General features: G+C 38.7%; 1 protein-coding gene across 9 annotated transcripts in view; it reads left to right on the plus strand.

Moving 5' to 3' along the window:
• The window catches only part of FARP1 (FERM, ARH/RhoGEF and pleckstrin domain protein 1), a 207,261-nt gene that overhangs the window by 128,582 nt on the left and 58,228 nt on the right, over positions 1 to 20,451 (plus strand). For all 9 annotated transcript variants that reach the window (XM_017821062.1, XM_017821063.1, XM_017821061.1 and 6 more), the window contains exons 3-6: positions 10,027 to 10,131; positions 14,829 to 14,871; positions 16,025 to 16,103; positions 18,545 to 18,642. In XM_017821062.1, coding sequence (XP_017676551.1) covers positions 10,027 to 10,131; positions 14,829 to 14,871; positions 16,025 to 16,103; positions 18,545 to 18,642 — 325 coding nt within the window. The remainder of the gene's footprint in view (positions 1 to 10,026; positions 10,132 to 14,828; positions 14,872 to 16,024; positions 16,104 to 18,544; positions 18,643 to 20,451) is intronic.

Consider the following 20,451-nt stretch of genomic DNA (forward strand, 5'->3'; position numbering starts at 1 on the left):
TAAAATGTATCCAAATAAAAATAGTGAATAGCCACTTTGCATATCTCAATCTGTCTCAATCTGGTTTTATAGTTAATAACTCCCATATACTCATAACACTCCATATTCTCATGTTTTCAGACTGTATATAAGGGTTCTGTTTTCACATTTGATGACTTAAGAATTGCCTAGTCCTTCATTCTAGTAAAGTGTTAGCTTACGGTAAAGCAAATGATGAAAAATGAGCAGGCAAAGAAAACAAAACAGAGAAGAAAGTAATCTGAATAACAGAATGATTTTATTTTCTTCTCAAGCACTACTTAATGTTAAAAAAAGAAAACCTGAGAAGGTGGTTAAATGATTTTTACCTTGAAACAGAGAGAGGTGTGGTAAAGTGGGAGGCAAGGGGTGAAGGGTGTCACAGAGATTGGGGTTTCTATCCCCAATTATGTGCTGGCTGCTATGCTGCTGAATTACACTGAAAGCACTGAATGGTGCCATTATATTCCTTTTCAAAAGTTGTGGGCTATGAAATTCAATCTGAGGTATTTTTAATGAGTGTTCTGAGCCTCAGTTGCAGCTCTTCCAAAGAAACAAGGAGCGCAGTGTGCCACTAAATAGCGCCGAGGCCGGGGGTTAAACTCATTCAGTTTTTTTCCTCCCAGGGAGAGAAAGTAATATCAACATTTATTTGACAGGTACATGCTTGGTTCCATAGTTGAGTTTTAGTAAAACACCTTTCCATAAAGAAAACATTCTGAAAAATGAGGTTCTATCAGCTTCACATCAAACTCCCATCTAGTTTCTGAAAACAAATCTTGTGGTGTGTTTTCCAAAGCCAGTGCCCACAGTGCACGTGCTGAGCTTGTGCTGCGGGCATCCTTGCACTGCAGGACACTCTGACTGTAGCCATCAGGCACATCCTTGTGGGCAGAGCCATGTGGTGGAGGTGCAGCTCATGCCAGATGGAGACATCTGCCCAGTTACACCCCTTGGCTGTCAATTAAACGTAGATAATTCAGAGGTAATCTTTGTCAGAGGCGCCTGCTGCCATCCCTAGCTCTCCATTAAGGGTTTTGCTGTCATAGCTGGAATGGCTTTGATGTGACTCCTGCCTTTCTTGCCCCTTTGAACAAGCCAAAGCTTTTCAGAGAAGCATTTTTAGTGTGCACCTGGTTTTACAAAAGCCATGTAAAACAAGCACAAAAGTATTATTGCCTTCCATTTTTCTTACATGCTGAATTGTGAAGTACCTTTTTTCAGATAGTGAGGAAAGCACTGTTAATTGCATCTGCCCTGCAACTCACTCCAAGATCTAAAATTCATGTCAGGCTGGCTCTGGTTTTTGCAAGTCATCACCATTCAGTGTCAAGGCTCTGAAACTGGAATACATTGTGTGGATGATACTCTTCAGAAATGAAAATAGTCACTTCCAGCAGTAGATGTTTGCCTTGCTAAGGGAATAAAAAACTGCCACAAGTCACTTTTTAGTTTTGCTAGCAGAATTAGGCAGAGATGACTCAGCATTTACAGGAGATAATTTAGGGAGTTAGATGACATATTTTTAGTAAGTTTTCTCATTGTTCTTTTAATGCCTCATTTTTCTTGTCCACTGTGCATTTTAAGGATGTTCAAGGAAAATAATTTTGGTTTAGTAACAGTGGTGCTGCCAAGAGTCTCCCACTGGAAGTCTCCAAGAACTGAATGGTTGGTGTGTGAAATTTTGCAGGCTTAAACAGTCACTTAAAAGACTCGGTCTGCCACTACTGATTTCCCACAAATGTTTTATACCTATCTGAAGGAAGTTAGCAGTAATGGTTGTACTACAAGAAACAAGGTTTGTTTGGTTTTTTTTTTCAGGAGGACTAATTGTGCAGAGACCTCTTTTTGCAGTTTGATATTTTTGGGGGTTAGGGCTTTTTGGCATTAGCGAGATCAGCATTCACATTTCATGTGAAGACATGCGTTGTCCCCATTTGAATGACTTCTTAGAGGATTGTTGGGCAGACAATGAAGTTTTCCAGCTGAGTTCCTAAGGAGAGGAGATCAGAGCACCGCCTTTTAAGTTGATAAAGTGAATTTTAGGTGCATATGTGGGAAAGGTAAGGGTTTTTAAATCAGCACAGAAAAGTTAATACAAGGTCAGTTGTACTTTTTAACTGAAAGTCAGCTGGTTAAAATACTGTAAATTACAGCTACAGGAGCCAGTGAACCGGGAAACTAATCATGAAGTACTTTGTTAATGCTTTTCACCATGAATAACATTTTGTAATAAACAGATGTGTACTTAGACTAAACTGACTGAAGGCTGAATGTTTTTGGTCTACATGGTTTGTGGTGTTTAGCTGGTGAGAAGTTTCAGTTTTCCTTTGGCATTAGTAAGATGCCTTTGGCATCCATTCCTTTGGATGGATGTATGACATAAATTCTGTGGGATTTTGTACCTACAGCTGCCTGAGGAGAAAATTCTCCAAGTTCCAAGAATCTATCTCTTTCTTCCCCTTTCTTCCTCTTTACAAAGGCCTCCACTAGTTTTGTGGTGTTTGCTGCTGGTTATGTAGTAACAAACTCCTTGTCAACTAGAAATTAGAGTAATTGAAAGGTGGGAAATAGAATCAGTATTAATATCATTTGCATTTGTAAGAACTGCAAAGAAATCAAAAGATTTGATTGTTATGCCTTAAGATGACAAGTTGGTCTGTGGTGTGAAAGACTCAGTTCTGAAGGTGCCCAGGCCACATCTTCTCCATTTTTGTTTCATCACATACTCGTTAAAATGGCACGTATAATGCAGCGTGGGTGGTATTTGCCCATTAAGGTATAAACTGGGATTTTATGAGCCAGGCGAAAAGAGACCAAGCAGAGCTTCCAATTCCAGTAGCTTTGCAGTACTGTAATTAGGGAGATGTACAGCTACCTGAGGATTTACTGTAGCTGAATTTTGTGTTAGTCTGACCCTGCTGTAAGAAAAAGCTTAACCAAGCAATGCTAAAAACAGCTTCATCATAAAACTTTGCATTAGCTTTCCTAGTAATATTTTTCTTTTTCCTTCAACATTATTTAATTATTAAAGAGGACTGTTTAGTATTTAATGTTCACCTGAATTTTGCTGTTGGCTATTTCTACTAAAGTTGATTTTGGGGCATTGGAAGAGACTTTAAAGTTTAGTAAGAGCAATCCTTCTGCTGCTGCCTATTTTAGAAAATATTTTGACATAAGCCACTTCGTCATGATCAGAAATTCAAGAGCATGGTTACAATAACAAATCTGTGTATATTCAAATGTGGAAAACTGCAAATTTATTTTGGAGACCAAAATAAATTCATATACTAGAAACGCAAATGAATGAGGTGGTTATTAAAATCCTTCTCTTTATATTTTTGCCTCAATAATTTTTTGGTGTGTTCATTTTTGGTTAGCAATCGAATTCCTAAAATAGTCATTGTTGAAGTCATCTTGTTTGTCATAGCTGATAGGTGGGGGGGGGGGAAGTGTAACTTTGCTGCTGCATTTTTTTTTAAGGGTAGATATTTGGAGTAAAACACACCTGAAGTAAAAAGCACCGTATCTTACAATTACAATTACACTCTTTAAGAAAAGGTGCCACCACCAACAAAATTGATGAAAGGGTAGAAGTGTGCATCAGAGACTGTGGAAGGCAAGCACTGGCATTAAGAGAATACAGCTTATGTGGTGAGTGTAAAGTAGTAAAGCAGCCCAGTAAAATCTTGAAAGAAAAGAACATTAAATAGTCTTATTGTTCACACACAGCAGATGATCAATTGCCTGTTTTTAAGGCAGTATAAGAGACTTATTCTGTTACTGCATTTGGCCTCAATCCGCCCTTTGATGGTATGTGCACAGTCTGTGCAAAAGCATGTGGGATATGTGCCAGGAGTGGAGCCTTCAGCTACATTCAAATGGAAAATATATCTTAAAAGGAATGAGGTTATCATAGGTTATCATAAAAATCTGCCTCTTTTCCTCAAATGGGATGCTACCTGGTGTCTGCAGGTACAGAGTGGGGATCTGCCTATTTAAAAGCAGTGGTGGGAGTATGTGACTGCTGTGTTTAAAGGTGTCACTTCTCCGCTGTTCTTTGGCCTGATATGTAGGAGTGATGAATCACACTTCTTCCAACACTTTTCAGCTACCCAATCTGAGATGAACAGCAAGGTAAAAACTAGTAAGACCAGGTATAAGAGCTATCATTAAGGTCTAATGCTATTTTTATAGTTATCTAATCCTTCCTATGGGATTAACACCTGCACTTTGAAAGGGAGGAGAGGAGAGGAGAAGGGCAGAGAATGTGTCTTGGCAGTATTAGGTCCAGAGCAACAATACTCAGACCAGTGCTTCTTGCCTTTAATCCCACCTTTCAGGAAATAGACTTTTGCTAAATATGGATTATGCATTTCATTTTACACCAGAAAGGAGAACTGTTTAAAATACAAAATTTGTCTTCAGATGCTGACAGCATTGTTCTCTTGTGAGTAGTTTTCAAGCCTTCTTTGTAGTATAAATTTCTGACAGGGTTATTTGTTTAGGAACTCAGTTGCTCAGTCTTATCTTTGAGGTTATTTTTATACTATTTGCTTATCATGAACACTTGTTGACAGGTTTTCTTTCCTTTCAAAACTGTAGATACATATATAATTTTTAACAGCTTTGAATAACTGAGAAAGGTAAGCTGTTAAGAACATCGTTATTTTTAGTATTGATTACAACTGTGTATGACTTCAGAAATAGTAATGAAAGTACTGGATGGAGTTTTCACGATCATTTCTATGCAGTTGTTAAATTGGAGTATAAAAATAATTTGGCAGTCAGGCTGATCTGATACAAGGCTGATCAGTACAAGGGATTTTTTCGGTGATTAACCATGAAAGAGCAAATAAAATTTTAAACATTGTACAATATAATATTGAAGTATTTGTAAAATATTTAGCATGACCAAACTATCGCATTTCATTTTAGAGCATTTGAGCACCCAAAATGTTATAGGAACAGGACATTAATGGAAGAAATGCCTGCCTTTATATGGTGGCAGGTAGGAATGTCCATTTTTCTTTAAGATGAACATAAAGGAATTATTTTCTCTACTTATCAGTTGTTACTAATACACAAGCAAGTGTAATTAAAAAAAAACCCAAACAAAAAACCCCAAACTTTTTTCTCACCTGTTTGCGGTTTTGAAGAAGGAAAATAAAGTAGTCTGTGTTTCCACATGAAATTAATTTCTTTATTTCCCAAAAATGGGACTTAACATTTTTCAGATTTTCAGAAGAAAGTATTTATTTTATTTTGGGTTTTTTTAACCTGATATTACTGCTCACTAATGTTAAAAACAAACAAACAAACATCTTTCAACCAAAGATCTTGTTCAAGCTGGGAACTGAGATTTGTTGGCTGTACAGATAGAAGAATAGTAAAATAACTATTTGACCATAAACTTTTTTTTTGGTAGAATATTAGTGACATAATTGATAAATAAACTGGGGACGGGGGGTGTAATGTGTCCAAACGCACTTCTTTCAAAGACCTGGATATCTTCCAGATATTGCTATGTACTTTGTTTTTTTTACAAAAAAAATATGTATTGTACTCGTGCCAAAGAATGGTCTAAACAAGTATGTAGAAGGAGTTTTTTTTAAATGATTGGCAATTGCTAGAACATGAAAGAATTGTTGAACCTATTAAAATATACACCATTGAAAGATCATAAGCAACATACAGTTTGGGATTTTGGTGGGAGTAGAGGGAGGTGAATTGAGTGTAGGACTGAGATGTTGAATGTATAACATGTAAAGCACTCTAGTTTGACTGGGTACCTTCATAGCTTGCAGCTAAAAGTGGTGATGCACATTATTCATAATTTAGAACTGGATGTTCCCTGAAAATGTAAAGTGACTTTTAAAATGTGATTTCACAGAGCTAAATGAAAGGCCAGTTCAATAAGGATGTGTAGCCGGAAATCAGTGAGCTTCTTTTCTCTGCAATAAATTCATAATATTATTTTGGTGTAAGGTTTATTATTCTCATGTCAAAAGAATAATAGTAGTTCCCTGGTATATCAGTATGACTGTGGCTCACCTCTTCTAACATGAACCCTGTAACACAGGTGTCTGGCTCCTTTTTGTCAGGAGTATTGCTCACACATCTGCCAGTGTGCTCAGATGGCTGGTTTGGGGTAGAAGAATTGTCCTCTGGAGCTGCAATATTTTTCCATTGATTATACAGGAGTCTGGCTGTCAACAGAAACAGGAGCAGTGGACCTCCACCCACTGCTTCCCAGCTCCTCTATGTTGCATGAGACCTTCCCCCAGGTGTGTTCCACCAGCATACCATGCCCTCCTGTTTCCTTTCCCTCACTACCTTACAGTGTGGTATCTGTGGTGACAAGTGGTCTGGAGGAATAGTTTTGCCGCCAACCTTCATTGTTTCCATACTTCCATGTCAATGTCGCACTTGCATTCTTCATACTTCTTTGATCTTCACCTTTGTGTGAGTTCTTTCCCTCCCTGTTGTGAGCTCTCATTTGATGATGCACAAGAAGAGCAGGAAATAGGTCTCCTGGCTCTCCTTTCCCATGTCCTCCATATTTGGCAACATTGGTGACCTTCCGTCATTCAAGTGTGTGAAACTTTTGTGATGGCTGTGTAATGGTCTTGGGCTTTCTCACTGTGACAGGGAAAGACCCTTCTGTAGCATAGGCTGTAGTAAAGCCTTTCCCCACCCTGCAACCTGACATGCATGCGAGGCTGTTTTAGGGGACTCATAGGCCCCCATGGATCAGCCTGGTGCTGGCATGGAGCAGGGAAAGCAGCCAAGCTCTGGCTTATGCAGCCATGAAGCCACAGGGCTCTGGGAGAGAAGCCAGTGAAGCTTGCCTAGTACTTGCTGTCTGAGGCATGGCAACAGGGCCACACTTGATGGTTGGAAAATGCCTTCCAAATCCTGGAAATTTGTATTTTCTCATGGGGCTTGTAACCATGTTCAAGTCAGGCACAACTCTGTACTATAGATGATGTCATTGGTATGGCACACTCATTCCTGAATGCTTCTTCTGTCAGCTTGTGTTTGTGGTGCTCTGAATGACTCCTGGTTTGCTTCCATACCCAGTGGACTGAACTTTTAATTTATTGTGTTTAAATTTTTTAGTAGAGATGTCATGGAACTGCACCATCTCTTTGAAACCTTGTGAGTTCCTGCTTTTGTGGATGTTGTACTTCTCTTTCTGGTCCTGCAAGACTGGAGTTTCATCAGCCTCTAAATCTCAGCAGATATTATATGCACAGCATTTCCTTCGAGAGAGAACTGTCAGATTTTATTTTGAGGTAGACTGATCTAAGCTAAGATGAGTTTAGAATAGCAATATTTACAAATATTAGAGTAAGAAGTATTTCATGTTATTGAGCCATACTCCAGAGAAAATGCCAAGTGACATAAACACTACAAGACTGTTGTTCCATCGTCTAAATGCTTCTAAGAAAAAAAAAAAACTTTAAGAAAACACTCAGGAGGTTTTAATCAGATGCTTTAACTCAAAGTCTGAGATCAGACAGGTGTGCTCTCCTCAGCTAACCTTATGCAGTGTGGTAACGCAGGTGGCCTCTCTGCATTTTTCCATTGGTCAAAAATCCCCATGCACCCAGAGACACTTTATTTTCCCTGGGAGGAATGATGAATGAGAGGAGCCCATCAGATACTTTAGCAAGACATACATACATATGCAGAGGCATATTTCCATTTTTCTGGTTGTGCGCAAGTAAGAAAGCTGCTTGCTTGAGGGTGACTGACAAATATGTCCTTCCTCTTTCTAGCAGCCCCAACCAAACTCTGAAGGCCTGAGACTAGTCTAGAAGCAGGAGTAGTTGCTTCTAAATCACTTCTGGGTGTGTTTTCAGAGCAGTAAAATAACACTGTTATTACACTCAGTCTAGTGTCTGTAATATTATTCTGTTGCCTCCAAAGAAATGCACTTATCAGGAAGCTCTTTCATTAAGAGACAATGTATGTTTATTTTTGCTTATGTACAGTGATAGATGGAGTGGAAAATATGGGAAGCTTTCTGTTAGACCTGACATACAAGGTGCAATGGTCTGTGCAGGCTGGGTGGTGGACATTGAGGCTGCTTCTGGTTTAATGAAGCTGGAAAATGTGAAGTGAGTGTATTCAAATGTACTTGATATTATTTTGGATATATTGTATCAGATCAAAAGTGCTCTGCCTTTGCCTTTGCCTTCTTTGTATCCTCTTTGGTATTTTTGGCATTTTGGTATGAACTACTTTGGTTACTGCAAGGTTATGGTGAATGCTTAAAAAAAAAGTATTTTTATCTGCAATTGCTCTTGATGTGTTTTCTGGCAGTATTCATGAAGATAACGTTTGCTACAGCAAAATTAACAAACAGTTAATAAAATAATCAGAGTGAACATTGCTTCCTGATGGCATAGGTCTGTTAGAGGCACTGGGAGTATGTTGGGCAAAAACCTGCTCACCGAGTTCTTGGAGAAGTGAGCTTGGCTCTTCTCTTCAGACTTTTGAAACCAGCCAACATTGAAGGGTTTGGTCGTTGTGTCCTGCATCACCAGTGTGACAGTGCTGCTGTGGTGGAACATATATCCTTTCTGTAAAAAAATGTCATTGTTTTAGTTTCTCTGGTGTAAGCCTCACTACGGGGTATTTACTTTTCACAATTCATATTAGAAAATGTTAGCTAAATTACCTTTGGAATGACGCTTTGTACTTCAGGTTGTGGTTAAAAAGCAGGTAGTATCCTAGGTGGGAAAAATAAAGTCCATTTATTTTTTGGTATCCCGGTAAAACAGAGACCAAACTGCATAGTGATACATCTGGGATGGGGTGGGAGCAGCTTCCCATTTGCAAGTGGGCTGTTGGTATGGCCACTGCCTGGAGATGCCCACACTTGAGCTCAGAGTCAGGTTTGAGACAGGCCAGCTAGTCTGCTGACCTCTAATGGTTTTCTTTTCTTAGCTTAGTTACTGCTGTTTAATTTTGCTCTAGTAATTATTTACTGGGCTGAAAGAGAAGGGACCAATCTGTAGGTTTGAGTGCAAGGGCACTTGTCCAGGGTGTGATTGGCCTCTTATAACAGTGAGGTTTGAGCAATTTAATGGGTTATTATTTGTTCTGAAGTGAGTGTAGGTCAGTGTTTCAGGGCCTCTTGGGTTAAAATAGGTGCATTTGTCCAAGGAACAAAAATATTTTATTTCAGTGATTGGCCTTTTTATACAGAGTCTGTTTTTTGCAGAAGACTTGCTAGTGAGCTGTAATTTACAGTATTTTCTGCAGGTGTGGATTTAACAGATGGGCTGATGAAAAGAATCCTTACAATCAGCAGAGCAGCGGCTCTGGAAGCTAATATTGGGCTAGAACATCTGGTCTTTATAGAGAAAGGCTTTTGGGGGGAAACACTTGCTCTTGACTCCTCCAAATTACTCACCAGTCCCATCAGGGTAACAGGCCTGAACCAGCCTCAGTGCCTCACAGCAGGAGGCTTGGGGTAAGCCCATACGAAATCAGAACCCATGACTTGAGCCTGTTGCAGATCAAGAGACATCCAGTAACCCCTCAGTCCCTGGTGTTTGGTATGATAGGCCTGTCAGTGGATGTTCTGGTTTCATTATGTCGTACACAGATGTACATAGCACATGGTTTGAAGGGACATGGGATGAAATAACTATCCTGCAAAATTCACAGTAGAAATTAGCCTTGGCAGACATAAGAGAACTATATCTCAAGTCCCTCTTCTTTACTTCTTCTATTTCATGGTATTTTTCCCTCAAAAATAAAAATGCACTAAAGATGGATTCAGAACTGCCATCCAGGGATGGATGGATATATTCTGTAGCTTTAAAACTAGTGTAATTATTGTCAACTGCCCTGTGGCTATGGTTGTAATATTCACTGATTTTGTAAACAGTTTTGGCTGTGTCGTTTGCTGAATAATTTCTTAGCATAATAATTTTTCTTCCACTAATTAAAAACATCTTTGTAACTCTAGGCTTTGTTTTCTTCTTATAGCAAAGAGCTCCAGGCAAAGTCTTGCATGATGCTGTTTGCAACCACCTGAACCTTGTCGAAGGCGACTACTTTGGCCTTGAATTTCCAGATAATAAAAAGATGATGGTATGTAAATGGATTAATTTTCATCTGGTTTTCATTTGCATACACACTGTATTCTCTCCTTTTGCTCCTTACTTGAAAGATATGTTTAATCCTCAATCTCCAAAAGGAAAAGGACTTTTAAAAAAAAAATTCTTGCCTACTAGAGTTGAAGAAATGTTTTTAAAACCTAATTGCTCCTGTCAGACTTCATCTGTGTTGAAAATAACAGCCAATTCAGACACAAGTTTGGAAAGCATTTTGTTTTTATAAGTTGCTGTAGAGAAGCCAAAGGCTGGACTGTTGCAAGCCTCAACTCGATTTTACAGTCCTGCTTGATTTGGAGTGCAGAAATGATCTTTCTCCACTGACAGAGAAGTTGCAATGACTGTGACAGAGTTCATGAAAAACATTTTGGGGCAAGAAACGGGATAGATAAAGTATGACAAGGTTAATAAAAAGGAAAGAAAAGCCAGAAACACCAAATAAATTGATGGAAGTTTTATCTCGGGGGCTGTGTGGCACAGTCAGGTGTCCTGGTCCTGACGCTCTGGACTCTGGAGATCAGCTGCTGGCAACATTCAGGCATTGCACTAACAGTATCATCTAGCAGAGAAAACTAGAGGCTAATGATTCTTAGCCTTTAATGACTTTCTTTTTGAAGTTTGTTTTACTTTAGACTTACTTGTGACCTACTGGCATCTGTGCTAGTTATCTGAATTGCTTTACCAGTACATTCTGATGTACATTGGATTTCATGCCTGTTGGGTGGATTTTGCACCTGTAGCCTGGCTGACCTAAAGGAGGTGAGTTTGGGCAATTAGAAAAAAAAAATCTGTTCTCTGTCCATTTAGTTAAAATATGCATAAGGAGCAATATTTCTTAATGAAATAAACTGTAGCAATCTCTTGTCTGTCATGGTCTAGTACAGGCATATCATATCATGGCTGGGCTTTGCGAACAAAGATTTGGGAAGGGCTCTACCCACATTTGCTACAGGCGTGCTGGTGGCTAAAGAGGCCAATGCGAGATAGACAAGATCGGTTGCAAAAGGCACAGCAGAAAGACTCCTTGGATGGTATCGGCAGGATGCGATTCTTTCTGCGTTGTCTTTTCGATGGGATCCTGCGTGTGTTCTCAAAAGAAGCAGCACCGTTATGGATTGTGTGTCTCCAGACCTCCCGATTGGAGGCCAGGGTAGACCAGCAATGAAGACCAATGTGACCAAGGCTGAGATGTTGAGTACAGGCATAGACACTAGTCAACAGACATTAAAACTGAACACTAGTGGTCATATTGATTTAGGTTAACTGTAATTAAATAGGAAATTTTTAAAAATGGATGTTAATCTTTAGAAGTCATCTGCTTCACAGTTTGCTCTTGGAATTACATGAAATAGTTTACTAGAAAGTTTAGTATTCTGCCAGATATCTTTGGCTAATGCTTTAGGTAACTTGAGAGCTTAACATAACTCTTCAAAACAGTGCAACTGTACAGTACTATTACAGCAGAGGGTTTGCTTAGTCTTGTTCATAATGACATACTGACATTGCTGATGTATGTATGTAAAAATGAAACTAATTCTAACATTTATTGTATATACAGTTGCTTTTTAGTTTTCTAGAAAGTAGAGAAGGTCATTTGATCAACCTTCTCTGCTTCACAGGTCATTAAGTTTCAAATGGATGACCCTCTGTGTTTTGCTCAGAGACCTCAAGTAAACAGTTTTCAGTCTTGTGAAAACAGAACCCTTTATTTGCTTGAGGCAGAACACAGGAGAGATATAGGTGCTGCCACTGCCTGAGGCTCTTGCAGTGGCAGGAACTGACTGGCTGGAAATATGTCTGGACAGTCACAGTGGGGAAGACATGGTTCTGATGAAGAGGAAGGTGGAAAAAAAACCCTAAAGCTATTGCCAGTTTGACCTGAAGGAAAATAGCTCCATGCACTGAGCATGGTAACTCACCTGGCCACTACTCTTGGGAAAGGAAATACTAGCCAAATATCTGAGAGCACTGGTCTACATTCTTGCTGGTTGTTCCAGTCTTTACTTCTGAAAAATGCGGAGATACCACAAACCTTGCCCACATCCAGTCAGCTGTGCCCCAAGAATGATGAGATTCAGTGGAACGAATACCTTCAACTACCTGAAAGCAACTCACAAAAACTCTGAACCAGAAGATTTGATTATGAATTGTTGTTTCAATGTGGAACAGCCCTCTGAGAGTATTATTTACACTTAAATTGTTGTAACCAGTTTATATGATGCAGTTGAGGTGAATGTTCCTGTGGGATTTAACATTTTTTGAGCTTCATACTGGCCATAATATAGAACTCAAACACTGTGCAAATAAAAAAAAAATGCAGTTAATAGCGTGTCTGAGAAATAAAACACACATGCTTATTTTGCATTCATGTCATCTGAACAGAATGAGTTGCTTTTCCAATGTAGAGTGCAATGTAAAAGGAAAAATAAATATTTAGAGTGTATTTATTTGGATGTAATCATATGTACATGAAGTCATATATTCACAGTTCAGCTGTGCTTATTTCAACATGCAAGGCTCCAGACCTCATATCTGACATATTGACAGTTGTATGTCAAGATGCCTGGCAGATGTATACATTCAAGCATGCCATGCTTATAGCAGACAAGATCTACTGAAGATGGGAGATGAATGTGGAGGGTCTGAGGGTTGCACTTCCTGCTGGGACAAGGAGAAATGAGGCACTGTTGCCAAGCTTGGGGTTTCACAGAGTTTCATCACACTTGATGTCTGCCCCAATTCTCCAGCTGCTGAAATCTGGTCATCATTGCGGAATGCCAGCCTTCATTTAACAAATAAGTAATCTAGCCTCTGTAGTTCTGGAGAAAATTGAAAACATAAATCTTAATTGAGTCCTCACATTAGTTTTCATTTCCAGTTTATAAACCAGTCTCAGATTTACAGTGTTAAGGTATAGTGTGGGAGTTGCATGATGCATAAGTTTTGATTCCTTGGGTTTGGTGACGGTGGTAGCATCTTTGTTTTGGCTCACATTTCTCTCTACATGCATTCAATACATACATTTGTAGTATCCAGCAGTCTATCCAAGGATGTTATAACTTGCTTGTAGGATGACTGGGAAAGTAAAGAAAGGAATGATGCACTTGTGTGCTCATGCTGTATCATAAACTCCCTCTGGGGAGAAGGGAGATTTATCTTTTTTTAGTGTCAGGTAAACTATATTACTCCCATAATCTTGCAAATTGACTATTTCATATTTGATATGTCATTTTTCTAACTAAACTTGGCAAAGTCCCCGACCTTGGTTGCAGACTGTGTGTGTGCAAACTTTCTGAAACAAAACAGTTTTAAGTTATTGAAGTGTCAGAGTGATTTAGAACCAGTTTAACATGTGATAAACACTGCGTTCCTGTTCTTGGATAACCAAGTTTCTTTAGCCTCTGAAAAAAAAGAAAAACACTTTCCTAGACTGAGAAATGTAAGAAGAATTCAAGCACTCATATTAGTAATGATAAAAATATCACACAGCATTGGAGCAGTTATAGCAGCAATACAGGCCTGTTCCTGTCTGGCTTCTCAGGTGATTTTAGAAAATTGATATTTTGAGTATGTTTCAGTCTCTGCATAATGTAAAATTATTAAAGGTCAAAGAAGTAATAATTTTAATACATACTGTTTTTCTAGAGGAAGGCTCAGTTAATTTGTTTTTTAATGGCTTTGACCTTTGTGATGGTTCTTCCACAAATTCCAGACATCTGCAAGAGAGGCCCTGTGCAATTTAGTGAGATAACAAAATGCAAATCTTGGGCATAGGTAGTTAGTTACCAGCTGAGAACTGTGAGCTGTCACACTTCTCCAGGTCCTGTGAATCATCTGGCTTTTACCTTCTGCTTTCTGTAATGTTTTGTCCAGGACGTTCTGATTTGAGACTGCAGGATGTGGAATTAAGCTCTTAAAACTATAATTCCACCTGCTACTTCCCTTTTGAAAGCTGAAGGAAAGACCCATACACTGTCCTGGAAAATGGGTTGTTAAAAAACATATGAAACTGAACTATATGCAGAAGTTACACTGTCCCCAGTTAAGAAAGTCTGGGCCTGAGCTTCCTGGCTTTATAAAAAAGAGAAAATTTTTCCACAAATCGAAAGTAAGCTTTCTCCCACCCTTGTGCTGTTGTCTGCCTCACACCTGAGAGGACATTCCTCCCACAGGTGGGGAGAGGGAGGCTCCTTTATCTACGTGGAGCCAAGCAAGGGATCTCCAAATTTATGCCCAGACCTCACAGCAGGACTCCTGTTGGGTCCCCAAAACCAGGAGGCTGCTGCTTTCTTGTTTCTCTATTTGCCCAACGTTCTTGGCTCAAAGGCAAGCACCATCCCCTTTCACTTACCTTCATCAAAATTAATTAGGATGAAGACCACAATGATGGTATAGGACTGTCTTTTTCTAAACTCCTATTTTCAGTTCTTCTTTCCACAAAATTAATGGTTCCTGAGCAAATGTGCTGATGTGTTGATGCCTGAGACAAGTGAGGGGTAGATTTCCTCACTGTTTCCCATCTCTCTGAATCTGTACTGCTTCAAAATAATTAAGGAAAGCATAATGACCACACTGGAAAAAAATACATATGCAGCTGATAATCTAAGTAATGCAATTAAAAATGCTCCTCTAGTAGTTTGTTCAGAGGTGATAACCACCTTCTTTTGTTTTCAGGTGTGGCTTGATCTTTTGAAGCCTGTTATGAAACAGATTAGAAGTAAGTATTTCCTTGTTGACATTTCTTTCCTTAGTCTGAGAGTATTTGAATAAATTCGGACTCTGTCAGTTGCAATCTTTAGCTTCTAAACTTTCTTCACTGAATTTTTTTTGGATTCTTTTTTATTTCTAATCTGTCCTTAAGAGATGTACTCTGCATGATGTGAAGTTATGTCACGTGAACATATGAAGGGGCTGACCCTGTAGGAGGCTGAAGTTTAGTCAGTCACTAGAAGAGGCACTGGTGGCAGTGAAGGTAACAATTTTGTAGAGAAAAATTTAGTACAGTAAAAGAAGGTTTAAAGGAAGCATACGTTGCTGACAGGTAGCAGTAATTGGGATAGAAGAAAAAGAACACAAAGATGTTACTACTGGGAAGGAGCTAGCAGATGTATTACAACATCTGTATTGCTGCGGAACCTGAAACTATTAGAGATGAAGAGGAGGGAACAGTTGGGATAGGGCCTTCAGGAGAAGTTATGGTGGGTGGTGGGAAAGGATAGGAAATTGTAGATAGCCACCAGCTCTGGAAAGAGTAGAAGTGAACAGGAAAGGTTTTGGTTATTTTGTTTCTCTGTCAAATATCAGACAAGTTTTTAATTTATTGAGCTTTACTATTGAGACTTAAGTTTTCCTAGGTGCATCTCTGGTGGTGTTAGTCCGAGTGTATGGTCTGGCACCTGTCCCTCTCACACAATGAAGATGCATTGTTTCTTTTGTCACTGGTCGTACTTGCAAAAGTTGGAACAAATGTGCTGCTGTTAAAGTGGAAATAATAATTTGTTAATGACCTCAAAAAATAGAGTGTATTTGAAAAATACACTTAAAAAATAGAGCGTATAATTATCTCTCTCCTGTTCCAGAGCAAAGAAAATAGACACACATAATATATTTTATTGGATTGACTCATGTAATTACTAAAAACAGACTTGGTTTTAGGAGAGTAGCCCTTGACGAAGCTCCTGTTCTCTTTTATTGTGTGTAAATTTTATTGGGCAGTCTCTAAATATCCTGCATACTAACAAAGGACAGGAGGTTAGCGTGTCTGTACACACTGCAGATTACATGAATCATCCCTTGTACATCATTGTGGATAATAAAATTTGGCCAGCATGTTACTGATGTTTACTAACTTCCTTTGACATTTCCCCTAGGACCGAAGCATGTTGTTGTAAAATTTGTGGTAAAGTTCTTCCCACCTGACCACGCTCAGCTGCAGGAGGAACTGACAAGGTTAGTAACTGCATGACTATTCTTTCTTGCTAAATCTCTGATGGACAGAGGGGAAAACATGGAATTTGAGATGAATGGGTGAGGATCGATGACTGCCTCTTTGTATTAGCTTGATACAATTTGTCCCAGCCTTGAATGCACCTGAAAAAAGAGGCCCTAAGATTCAGTTGCAGTTCACGCTGAGGGGTTCTGCAAAGTGTGTGAGTCCTTTACCTCCTTGGGTTTGAAATCCGAGGAAAGCTTTACTACACCCCAAGAGAAGTCAGTTTGGCAACAGAGTTCTCTAAGCCCCTTTGGCAGTGGTGTTGGAAAGGACCTGACTTAGTCATGTATTGGCAGCCTGGATCACCCTTCTGCTGAGGGACACATGTGACTGCACTCATGTTTGGGATAGAGCAGTTTTACATGAATTGCTAATTTACAGCAGCATTGAACCCTATTTGTAGAGCCAACACACACGCCAAAGGTTTGCACAGATGAAAGTGTGACTTTGCAGATGGAGAAATAGAAAGGAAAAGGAATAGAATGAAAAATAAGAGGAAGGCAGAGATAGATACACACAGATGTAGACAGAGTGCCTTAAAGGTGTGTTTCTTTTCACTGCATTTCAAAAACTTCATTGAACCTCTGAATTTCACACTGCTTTGGCACAAAGAGTTGTATTCCTCTGTGAGTAAATATGTAAATGAGGGACCTGTTAAGGTTCTTTATCACTAAGAGGTCCTTCCTTTATGGTCAGAAACATTGTTTTGTTGCAGTATTTCTTCACTGCAACTTTTCTTTTTTTTTTTCTGGTTAACAGTATTATAAATTACACGTTTCCATTTTCATTCAGTACTTTCACTATTAGTTTTTATTTTCAATCTTCTCACAAGACAAAGTCCTCTTTTACAAAGAGCTCTGGTGTCCTTATGACTTGCATTATAGAGAACAAGTCCACTTTTGTGATGTTCACTTTTTCTCTTTGCCATGTTTTATTTTGAAATAGAGCATTGGAATGGAAAAAAGTAAATTATTGATATCACTTTAAGGCCTGAAAAGAGAAAAGTAGAAATGTGGGGTAGGGAGAAGGAATATTTACTTGAAAGGTTGAATAAAAAGAATAAAGGGATGAATGGAAACTCACAATGTGATGCTATTAATGAAACATTTCTGTTTCCCAGTAGATGTCCTGCATATCAGTTGCTTAGTATGTGAACTATAAATTGATTTTTGGTGATCTCTTTCTGCATCTGAAGATGTGCCTCTGAATCCTAATGACTTTTGTTGTTAGATTTTACATATTTATGCTTAGGGACTTGACTATATGTACACAGCAGTGTGCAGGATGTGAAAGCATTATCCACAAGGAACTGCTTCATGACTTGAAGAAGAGAATATAGCATTTTTGAGCCATATTCTTCTCCCAGGGTGAATTTTTTGGGTAGGCAGATGTCTGCAGGTTTCAAAAGGACGTTATGTAGATCTGCTGTATTATTTCAGTATGTACATACACAGTACATTTCCGTACTCCTCAAATCAGCTTGCCCCTTTTATTTCGTGTACCTACATCTCATCATTCAGAAATTCACTGTTCAAATGAGAGCTTTTCACTGAACTTATTAAAATCTAGTCTTATTAAAACTATTGAGATGCTATTGTGAGTTCTCCAGAGGAGCTGCCGTCTTTGGAAGGCTTGTTAAGGTATCTGACCAGTTCAGGTTTCATATCAGCTGTAGGAGAAATGCCTGTTGCTGGATCTTTTTTTTTTTTTAAGGAAGAATTGGATACTGAGTGGAACTAAGACATTCAATTTTTGTTGAAGCGAGAAGAATTTAAATGTTGAAATCATGTCATGAACATAGGTTGTCTCTGTACTTAACTATCAATGTAGAATTGCCCTACGTGGCCAGTGGTTTGGAGGCAATGTTTAAAAGGGCTGGTACATGACCGTGCAGGTAATAGAGCCACAGAGGTATCAGAACAAGCTAGAGTTGATTCATCAAGGTTTTGTGCATCATTTCCTGATGAGTGTCAAGGTGGAAGTTTGCAGTTCTCTTTTTATTCTACGAGAATCAACTGATACCTCTAAATCACTGATGTATCTGTCATTTCTTCATAGTTAAAACCAGCTGCATTATCTAGGATTGCTTGCTGTGTTGCTGAGTACCTAATAGCTGTCACGTTTGCTTCCACTGTCATATCTCATTGCTCTAGTTCCAAGGGAGGGAAGAAGAGAGATATATCTTGGTTCTGCAAAGCAGACACTGTGTATGACTCTAATGGCAGTAATACACTATCTGTTGTGTTTTATTTAGCCTCTAAACTTAGGTAATTCTGATCACTTCTGTAGATTCCAAGAAGTGTAAGGAACACACAGTCAAAGCCAGAGGTGGTGTTGAAATAATTTATCCTCTTTCCTTCCTGCCTTGTGTAGCTCTTTGTTCATGTTTGTTTTTCAGGTACCTATTTGCGTTACAAGTGAAGCAGGACCTGGCACAGGGAAGGCTAACATGTAATGATACCAGCACTGCCCTCCTAATCTCACACATAGTACAGTGTAAGTTCCCATTTTTCTTCTTTCCAGAAGGATTAACAGGATGACTGGTTGAACATGCTTTGCAGGGTTACCTGCTACTAGCTGCTGTAGGGACAGGCTTAAGCCATATGGACAATTTATTGTACTTGGGTATGATATTCAAATACAGATAATTTACTCTTTCAAATAAAGAAGAGCTTCTGGACATTGGATTTGCATTTTTAAAGCACTGCATTCAATAGGCTGGAAAAGATAATTTAAAAAGTACACTTTGCAGGCCATGGCAAGCAGGTTGAATTCTTCTGAATTCCTGTTTTAATATATTTTGCATCATGTCAGCAGAGCATTCGAATTCCTGGAGATCTGTATGCTGTCTAGAGAATGTAGTAAATAAACATGCTTAGAATTCCAGACTAAATCACAGTCCTGATGGAGAAGAAAAGAAAACAACAAGACATTTTAAGCCTTTTTTTTTTAATAGCAAAATACGCACAATAGGACAGTTCAGTAGAATCATACATTAACTTTATTCACCACATCAAAGCTTCTTTTAGCTTCCACAACACTTTAAAGACAGTGTATGTCTTCCATTTCAAGACTTTATGGATACTCATCTTGAGAATAACATTTGGAAAAAACCACCTAGTAGCAAGTATAATGATTGTAATCGACATTGTTTTGAATGGTCATTGTACAATTCAGTATTGCATATTTCCACTGTAATGCTGTTGTATGGAAATTACAGTCAACAAAGACGTTAGGAAGCTCTTTAAAGATGAACAGATAAATCTCGTGATCCTTTGTCATAGTCTGTTAGAGCACTAGGCCATTTTCTCATCAACTGTTGTTGGAAAAGAAGGCTCTCTATTTGCCATGATCATAATTGCACAGTGTGACTGAGTAGCAGTAAGAAGCTGTGAAATTCTGTATTTCTCATTCTGTTTTAAATCTGAGTATTTCTGCAGGACAAACTTAAAAAAAAATCTTTGACTAGTGAGATTTTTGTCTTTTAGTTTTTCCTGTTATGGCGTCCAGCACCAGAAAGAACTGTTGTTCTTTCCTTGGTTAAGCTAGTTCTAGCTTACTTTCTTTTCAAGAGGAAAAAAATGTCTTGATCATTTGGGGAAATTGAGTCTCATTTGCTGTACTACATTCTAGGATGTTGAGTTTTTCTACTAAAGGTCTGTGTACCAAAGAAAGACATTGAGGAGAGGACCCTAATGCATGTGTCTCTCTTAATTTGAGGTATTGTTTCATGGTCATCTTCTCTTGAGCTCTTATACTTTATATGTATTGGTTTTCTTATGACCTCTACTTAGATCCTATTTCATGTCTTACTCATACCTTATCAATTAATCAAGTTCTTCAATGAACCATTTACAGCTCTGAACTGCTCAAGTGCAACAGCTAGCTTGTTTTCCTAAAGCAAGAGCATGAGAGGATAAAACACAGGATATTCTTTCGCCTTTACAAGCTGCCCATTTCTCTTCTCTCCACAATTAAACTCAAATTTAATTCCATGTTTTTTCACAATTTCTCCATTCCCCTGACGCACCAATGCAGACTGGTGAGAAGCACTCATTTCTAGGTGTGTAAAAATGGCAAGTCATCACCATTGCTCTTGTGCTACTCCAGTGCATTATGCTGTTGGATTAAATAATTTTCCATGGTTGCTGGAAGTGATCATGATGCATTTGAAACTCTCTGTACTTCTTTGTCCCTTTTACTCACGAGCTTGAGGTGCAGAATGATTCTGAATTGGGATTTTAGGAACCAAGTAGTACTCTCCTTAGAGGGAAAGCAAGGTAAGTAACTTCTGCATTCAAAAAT

This window comes from Lepidothrix coronata, unplaced genomic scaffold (genome assembly GCF_001604755.1).
Source record: "Lepidothrix coronata isolate B3197 unplaced genomic scaffold, Lepidothrix_coronata-1.0 Scaffold88, whole genome shotgun sequence".
In the NCBI taxonomy this organism is placed as follows: Eukaryota; Metazoa; Chordata; class Aves; order Passeriformes; family Pipridae; genus Lepidothrix; species Lepidothrix coronata.